The 9,594-nt window shown below is 35.6% G+C and overlaps 1 protein-coding gene across 1 annotated transcript; it reads right to left on the bottom strand.

Moving 5' to 3' along the window:
* Window positions 1-1,337: 1,337 nt before the first annotated feature.
* LOC128221189 (uncharacterized) lies at window positions 1,338-9,594 on the bottom strand. Its single transcript, XM_052929663.1, has 6 exons — window positions 9,397-9,594; window positions 8,259-8,399; window positions 6,306-6,434; window positions 5,302-5,388; window positions 4,018-4,148; window positions 1,338-3,045 (listed from the first exon to the last, which is right to left on the bottom strand). The coding sequence occupies exons 1-6, from the start codon at window positions 9,506-9,508 to the stop codon at window positions 2,848-2,850; spliced, it is 798 nt and encodes a 265-aa protein (XP_052785623.1). The 5' UTR covers window positions 9,509-9,594; the 3' UTR covers window positions 1,338-2,847.

The following is a 9,594-nucleotide window of genomic DNA, read 5'->3' on the forward strand; positions in this document are numbered from 1 at the left end:
TCATAACTGAATCATTGCATGATTGGCACATAGTTGTATGTAGTATGGCTCATAACTGAATCATTGCATGATTGGCACATAGTTGTATGCAGTATGTACATAACTGAATCATTCCATGATTGGTGCATAGCTGCATGTAGTATGGCTCATAACTGAATCATTCCATGATTGGCACATAGTTGTATGTAGTATGGCTCATAACTGAATCATTGCATGACTGGCACATAGTTGTATGTAGTATGGCTTATCACTGAATCATTGCATGACTGGCACATAGTTGTATGTAGTATGGCTCATAACTGAATCATTGCATGATTGGCACATAGTTGTATGTAGTATGGCTCATAACTGAATCATTGCATGACTGGCACATAGTTGTATGTAGTATGGCTCATAACTGAATCATTGCATGATTGGCACATAGTTGTATGTAGTATGGCTCATAACTGAATCATTGCATGATTGGCACATAGTTGTATGTAGTATGGCTTATCACTGAATCATTCCATGATTGGCGCATAGCTGCATGTAGTATGGCTTATAACTGAATCATTCCATGATTGGCGCATAGTTGCATGTAGTATGGTACATAACTGAATCATTCCATGATTGGCGCATAGTTGCATGTAGTATGGTACATAACTGAATCAGTACATGTTTGTGCCTTGATCGTCTTATATTTAAAGTTGTGCTGACCTTTAAAATTTGCCATATTTGAAGAACGGATTTATATACTCACAGGAAACATATACTTGCAGGAAAAAAAGTTAAATGTTAAAAAGGACTTACAACTTACATTTCGTTGGGTTACCTTTCTTGCATTGAGAAAATGCTGACATACTTTGTATAGTCTATACATGCATTAAATCCATTGTATTTTTATTAGACTATGTTCATTTCCATTACTGCCATGTACATTGTTTTGTGTGCTCATGATTTTTCTAAAGGAAACAGTGTACTTCAGGTAAAGAAGAACATCTTAATATTTAAATGCGAACATACTTTGATATTACAATTTATATCTTCCCTTAAACACGCTCATATAATGTATCAACACAATTCAGTTCCTTTTTTCTTTATGACAGTACAATGGGCCTTCTTTACGCGGATTAAAAAATGGTGTTAACGCCGACGGCCTCATCACATTTTCGTTACCCGTACTACTTTTTACGATGTTTATACCGAAGTTTACCGGAGATGGCCGAGTTGTTACGATTGACAGTATTGTGATAAAATCGAGCATGAAATATATGTTAAATGTGGTTTGCCAATCTGACAAAGATATATATTATAGTTCTTTAAAACTTGTGTACTGTTAGTGAAATCGAACAACACCATTAAATATTGTAGTTTATTGCACTCCTATAAAGAACTCTTCAATCAAAAGAGGTTCTTTATAAGAAAACACATTTTCACAAGAAGGAGCATCTATCTATTTGATTACATTAACAAACACATATACAGTCGAACCGCGTTGGCTCGAGCTCCCAGGGACCTGCGTAAATACCTCGAGCCTCGGTTAGTTCGAGCAAAGCTGGAATGCTTACATTCAATATAAAGAAATTGCTCCTTTACATCCAGTTCGAGACATCGAAGAAATCGAGCCAAGCGAGTTCGAGCCAACGGAGTTCGACTGTAGACCAAAGCCCCAATATCTCAAAAGTTCTTAAGCTTAGTCAGCTTAAGTAGCTATTTCATTTAATACTTTTTTGTTACTTGAATTTCGTTTTACTAATTATAAACTAGTTTATCGTGATGAGAATAAGAATAATTTCTTTTAAAAGTCCAAAAGCTCTCAGATGGTTCACAAGACAAAGAAAACAAAAATAGTGAGCTTAGCTTAAACCTGTTTTAAGTTTGAGAAATAGGGGCCTAACATTGAAATAATATTATTGTAAGAAAATAATCCGTGTACCAAATTTGTTTTTATTCTATACAATTAGTATAATTGTTTAAAAAACATTTTCAATTATTTACTTATCTAAAAATAATATTTTAACCATATATATATATATATATAATGTAAACAAAAAGGAAATAATTCCTGTTTATTTCATCATTTAACTTCGTTTTTATTTTTTAACAGAGTTTTTATTTCTTTAAAGCTTTTACTAATATTCGCGATTCTTATCTGATCAAGTTTACTTAATATGCAAAAATGTAAACGTTTACATTAAGATTTATTACTCAATTACATTTCTTTCTCTTAAACAAATTTAGTTTAAATTATTGATCTAATATTCATATAAACATACAGCATGAGAACATTAGATTCTAAATGAGTACAAGTATACATGTACAGTAAAGTATTTTTATAAACAGTTGGCTTAATATCTGCCCTAATCATACACGCACAATCTGCGAAAAATTTTGCAAAACCGTTTGCCCGTATATCACCAAGTGCAATACAGTGATTTTCCGATGACGTCACCTCATAACATTCAAGTATTATTAAATAATTATTCAAGAAATTTATTATATTTATACCTGTCTGATCAATATGTAAAAAAGAACAGTAATGCATATACTATTTTTTTTATTAGAACTCCGTTTTGATCCTGAAGGTCGTTTTTGACTTCCCTTGATTTTTAAAACTGCAAAACCCACTTGGGTCCAATACGAACACCCTGATAAAATTGCTGTACTTATAAACCTATTGTATCATCATTTAGGTATAGAGATTATCTTCAAAGAACCAAATGTCTATGCTAATTGTTCATTGTACAGTAGTTTTGTTATCAAATATATATAGTCTACTCGCATACAAAAGTCTACATTCATACATTTAGACAAATCCGTTTCAAAGTCCTGATAGTTTACTGATATAAATATAATTATCAGTGTCCTTTAATTATCCAGATTGTTCAGAGATTTCCAAAGCTCTGTCACGAATAGAGACATCAGTCTATCCGCCGGCTTTGTGACGTCAGCATAGGGCATGTCTACGTCATCAGCTCCAGCCTGTCCCAGATAAAGACTATCTGCGTCCTTCAGGATTGGAATTTTGACGCACCCAAGATCTAAGTTCACTTTGAATTCATGGACCTGAAATTATGTAGTTTGAAAACAAAATGGAAACTAAGAGCAATATCAAGTAGTCAAAACAGCATGGATGTCTCCTCGTTAGACAGTGTGTGTATACCACGTGATAAATTGCGTCATACATACTACGTCGGAAGGCAATATTTTGCTATGAATGAAGGCTTTGAACAAAGATCATTTTCCTATTTATTATCCATTTTAAATGAAACATAGCGCAGTCTATGCAGCTTACGGAGCCCCGCCTTCGGTCTTTTACCAGAGTTTAATTGAGAGTTTAGTTTCTTAAAACACTTCGACAAACCTTTGCACAATTCGGCCGTCTGTCGGAGCACTGTCAAAACAAATTTTTGGAAAATGGCTTGTCGAAGTGTTTGATGAAACTAATCACCTTATCAAACTCCGTAATAAAAAGGCGGGGCTTTTTAAGCGCCATAGACTGCGATTTGTTTCATTTAAAATGGTGCTGTCAAAGAAAAGTTATCTTTGATTTACGTTTTCATTTTAAGCAAAATGTTGCCTTGTGATGTAGCATAATGACGTAATTTATCACGTGATATACACACTGTTAGAGACGCATGGTCAAAGCATAAAAGACACATATGTCAAACAAGAAACACAAGTTACATTCTAACATGATCCTGCTATGAACGTATTGTACATGTTTCATGCATAATCGTTATAGATAATTATTATTATTATTATTATTATAACTAGTAGTAGTAGTAGTAGTAGCAGTAGCAGTAGCAGTAGCAGTAGCAGTAGCAGTAGTAGCAGCAGCAGCAGCAGCAGCAGTAGCAGTAGCAGTAGCAGTAGTAGTTGTGGGATCCACACACTTTAGCCAGCCCAACTGCGTTCAAACCCCAATGATGACATCAATCCCGCAATTTATTCCTTAAATATTGCCTACCGACGTAGCATTTATTTAAATATTAACGCTTATATGGTTACACTATACTATTAATATTACTAAGCTACCTTAATGTCCAGTTTGCCAACAACTTTGGCACAGATTTTCCTCTGAGCCATGTCGAGTCCATACAAATCCAAGCAAACCTTGGCTATGCTCAGGCCGGGTACACCGTAACAAAGAGCTGGCATATGCTTTACTGAAAGGAAAATAAAATATAAAAACAGATTGAATAATTTTGGTTACTTCAATACCAATCGTAACGCAATCGACTGTGAACACACTGAAAACATATTTAATCAAAGCACTGAAAATGCTGATAGACGGTGCCACATTTCGGTCTGCTGCTAATCAATACTGCCAGCATTTCACATAGTCAGTATATAATTGAGTTTTTCCTCTATGTAACACAGGTGACCCGCGGGGCTGGGCCAAATTTTAACCCATTGGCATAATTTGAACCTTTGGGACACCGTCCAAACACTGACAATATTGCTTCCATACAGCTCAAGGTAAACCCTGGTCACAATTAGGCCGGTAACCGTAACATAGACAAGGGACGTGTGTTAGTCAATTGATGAAATTTCGTACACTTTCTTTCATTTAAGCGCGGTACATCTCACGACAGAGGAAGGGCATTCCCCACTTAAGCCAGAGTGAAATGCTGGCAGTATTGATTACGAACACTTTTAGGCATACTAACTACCAGTAGGATTAGAACTAAAATTACTAAACTGTAGAAAGATACCTTCACATCTAACCTATATATAGACCGAAAGGACCATAGATGAAACTATTATAAAGTGTAACTGTACCTACAATCACATCTACATCAAGTCCGAAAGGACTTTAAAAGAAATAACTACACTGTGAAAATATACCTACAAATCTTACCTAGATCCGGTCCGAAAGAGCTATAAAAAAATCACTACATTTTGAAAAGGTACATACAAATCTGACCTAGATCCGGTCCGATGCGCGATACCGCTTGAGCATCCGCACCGATAGCCCAGACGGACCATAAATGAAATAACTAAACTGTAATAAGGTACATACAGAAGAGAGACTGGAAGAGGCATTTATACTTACATCTCAATTCTCTAAATGTGTACTTTCATTATTGCCATGTCATACTTACAAATATATTGATCATCGTGATTACTTTTTCTTTCATGCTTTACGATGAAATATGGGGGTTTAACAGTGAAATAACAACAGTAAAAATATACATATTGATCATCATGATTACTTTGTGATTACTTGTTTATTTGCTATTATATGTGTTTTGAACTTATCGTATTATAAAAATAAATACTGGTTAAAACAATTAGATGCATACAAATCTTACTCACAGTTGACGGCATGGCTGAACAACCTATGGTCGTTAAGGGCGAAAGTCAAGGTGAATGTTCCAGCGCTGTATGTGACAGTCACGCTGGCTGAAGGCGAAAATACATGAATTATTTGAGCATAAATTCAATTCAATTCAATAGGCCCATTTTCTCGAAACTTCTTAATGTAGCTTATTTCATTGATGATTTTTTTCATATTATTTTTATATATTTATTGATTTTACTAAAAACAAATGTGTTTATCGTGCTTTTCATGGAAGAAACTTCTTTTTAACGTCCAAAAAACTTTTCAACATGTGAATATTTCAGACATATACGGGAACAAAAAAAGTGAGAGTAGCCATATCCTGTTAGCAAGAACTGAAAATGCTTTTAGAAATCGGGGCAAAAAATGAATATTAGATTAATCGTTTCAATTAATATTTTCAAGTGTGATATAAAATATGCTATTCATAATTAAAAGCATAAACTACATTACGTCCTGGAATAAAGAGGCTTTAGAAAAAAGAAAGTACAGTTTACAAAACATGAGCGACTCCTTTTGACATTAGACTCTTTCATATCATAACAAATAAATTGGGTTCACCAGGCATCAGATTTCACACTATTGTACATCGAATATGACACAAATTACTTCAAAACATGTGAAGCATCCATTCTTCTTTTAATCACAAGAAATTATTACGTCATATTAATCGCAAAATTAATACCAAATTTTAGCACTATTTCCGCATGTCACTGATAGTTTGAAAAGCAGAGACAAAGACTGAATGAAAAGTTCCAAAATGTGCCCGAATTTTTTCACAATCAATGAAAAATAATAGGATACACTTTTAGAGTTGAGAAGGTGTTTTTGCGCAGTGAAATCATTTTATTTGACAGTGATTCATTTTCACGATCCTTTACTTCGCAAGTTTTCAATTCACGATAGGGTAGAATCAAAATGAAAGCTAGAATATCGACTCGAAAAATTAAAGCAATATACAGCAAAAAACTACCCTTACCTTTGAGGGTAAACTTTGTAAAGAAGAAGCTAAATGTGTGGGACAGACTACATTCGCAGCTACTCGTCTGGCATTTACAGCCGGCGTGGAGCCCTAAGCGTTGTAGAGGGTTCAATCTGCTCTCTTCGTCTTCAGGGTCATCGTGATTGAAAACGTTAGATTAATGCACCATTCAATTGTAACCACGGCCCCGGGTCCGGGGAATAGCGGGGACTTTGATTTTCGGTCCAGCCAATGCCCAGTAAAATCCCCACCCTGCGGGGACAAACTGCTGGTAAAATCCCTCCCAAAAGCCCCCGGACCCCAGGGGCATCCTAGGTTAGGCCCATTCCACGTCATTTTCGGCGCGAAAACAAAACCACCGCAGTCACTTACCAGCAAGTTAAAAACACTGCCCGTTTCCCTCGCTATCCTCGGTAAACCCCCGGACCTGCGGGGCCATGGTTACAATTGACTGGTGCATAAACAATATGGTCATGTAAAATAGTCGAGTAGGTAGCAAGAACAGCTCAACTGCTGAACACATCGTCGGCATTCACGGTACTTAATTCCGTTATACTTTATAAATACCGTGGGACAATTGACGGACAAAATCTCGATTTAATAAATATGCATGAGACAAGGGAGTGTAGTCTTCTCCCAATGAAATCGCATGTGTTACAATTAAATAGTCTGCAATAACTTGCACAGTAAGCTCCATTGCTGAGTGGACTTGACTGCTGTCTAAAATAGTGTTGTGAAAGGGCGACTCCGGTTCAAATCCGGTTTTTATACCTTGCGGAACCAATGAAAATGACTTATAAATGGTTCATGATAACGAGATTTCCGTAGCCAAATTGCCCACGGTACACAACGAAGCATAGGGCAGTAGGGTGTCGGGGGTCTCCGACTATGAGCTGACCGAGGCGTTGTAGACGACGCAAATGGTAAGTCGTGGCCTCATCACCTGAGAAAGCTGATTTGATGAAGCGAAATTTAAAAACTGTGTCATTCATATTTGTATGACAGGCAACAAAATACAGCTGAATTTTCAGACTTTAAAATTGATCTGAGTCAGACTAGGCCATGCAGAGTGCTGGTGGTGGTCTCTTCATCAAAGTCAGCTGGTTTGAAAACGTTTCATGTATAAAATGTGTCACGTATATTTATTTGTATGACAGACAACAGATACAGTTAAATTTGTAACCGTTACGGCTGGTGCCTGCCCCTAGGCGCGGCAGGGAGTTAAAATGGTCTCATCAGAGTCAACTGGATTAAAAACGTACAGTTAGCAATAATTGCATGTATATTTGTATGACTGATAAAAAAATCCAGCGACCCTTGCGGCTTTAAAACATTAACAGACCCCTATGCGCTGCAATAGATGGCTGGCGACTTCCTCAGAGTCAGCTGAATCAAGTTATATTGGGGCCATCTTGTTAAAACGCATGCGAATAAATACCATCAGTCAGAAAATTCAACGGCATACTTGACGAATGACTGAAATAGTATAAGACATTCAATTTGCAGACTGAAATAATCATATAGTAGCCCTTTAAAGCTGCACACTCACATTATGTTTTATGCATTTTTCTTAAACCGTAAGTTTTTGAAAGACCAAATATTGTCGTAAGTATCTGTAAACAAATGATATAAGGTTGCTGACAAAAATCAGATTATAGATTTTCATAATTCCGTTTGAAAATTAATGTTTTATGGCTTAAATCGTTACTAACGGCTTAAGGAAAATGCATAAAACATCATTTTTTAAACTTAAATATAAAAATCTGCGATCTTATTGTTTGTCAGCAGTCTTATATAACTGGTTTCCATGGATTTTCTCAAAAATTGGCTCGTTCCAAGACAAAAAAAATAAAAAGTTGTCAAAACGTTCAATCTGTGAGAGTGCAGCTTTAAACATGTTCGTAATTATCCAAATTAAAGATATCCTCTAACTTGTTTTACAAATCTTACCGGACTTATCATTGATTATCTCCAGAAGTCCCATTCTCTCAAGAACGTATTCTACGTCAAATTCATCGTTCGGTCCTCCAGGAAGATATATGACGTCATCATCGTCGGCTACGGCTCTGCCTCTGTACTCGACGTTTTCATCTGTAAAATTATGATATGATGTTTTAGCAAGAGCAAACACACCTTTAGTTTCATATCATTTGACAAATATGCATGTTCGTTGTGTGTAACATCAGATTATAATATGTAATTGTTTGTGAATGACATTAGCACTAACACCATCACGTAGAGATATCTACACAAGAAAACTTATTTTTTTTCTTTATTTTATCAGGCTTTCATTCATTTTTATAACTGATCGCCATGTATATATGCAGAATATTCAATGTATAAATGATCAAGGGTCATCTTTGACTTATATCATTGTCTTTATTATGTGAAATGTTTTATACGAAATAAACTTTGTTCTGTTCTGTTCTGATTAGAACTGAGCGTTGAGGTCTCTATCTCAAAGAATAACGTTTATTTGTTGTTTATTTAACAGTTGTTTATAAGCTGTCATGACGTCATTAACTTAGATGTATGGCATTATTATACATCACCTTTGTCTGCAATTGTAAAATTCCATTACCCGAAAAAGAGATATTTTGACTATCAGAAACATTTACAACCTTTTTGACACGCGACTAAGCGAAAATGCACTGTCAGGTCATGTGACCGCAGTGATATTTTGAATGTCATGTAAGGGCAAATAACTGCTTTGATATTTTTTGCTAAATCATGACGTGATTGCCTCCCTTATAAATATACAGCAGTGACGTCACTATTCAATGTGTACACAAAAACATCAGACGACAGGAACTGTCAGCAAGTAAACATGTCTCGATTTGCAAGTGTTTCTGAAGATGATTTAGACACTTATGCTAACGTCTCAGGTTTACAATATCAATGTCATACATGCTGCCATATGATATTTATATAATGAAACAAACAAACTATTGCAATTATAATGTTGAATTGTATATTGTATTAATGTAAGTTTGTTAACAAAACAATAAACAGGAGACTATTCTGAGAATTCAAGAAACATAATATATATGTCCAATACCGTTACAAATAAGAGAAAAGCATATATTACCATCGATGTAGGGTTTGACGGCTTGGTAGAACTCATAATTCGTCATTGATGCAATCATCTGCAACTGGACGCACACCATCGCCAACAAAACCAAGCTTTTAAACGACCCCATTCCAAGTTGTCGTGATCGGAAACGTCGCCACAAACAGTAGCAGGTCACAAAGGACCGATATTAGTACACCGAAGTGAGCACACGAT

The sequence above is a fragment of the Mya arenaria genome, chromosome 16 (genome assembly GCF_026914265.1).
Source record: "Mya arenaria isolate MELC-2E11 chromosome 16, ASM2691426v1".
NCBI lineage: Eukaryota > Metazoa > Mollusca > Bivalvia > Myida > Myidae > Mya > Mya arenaria.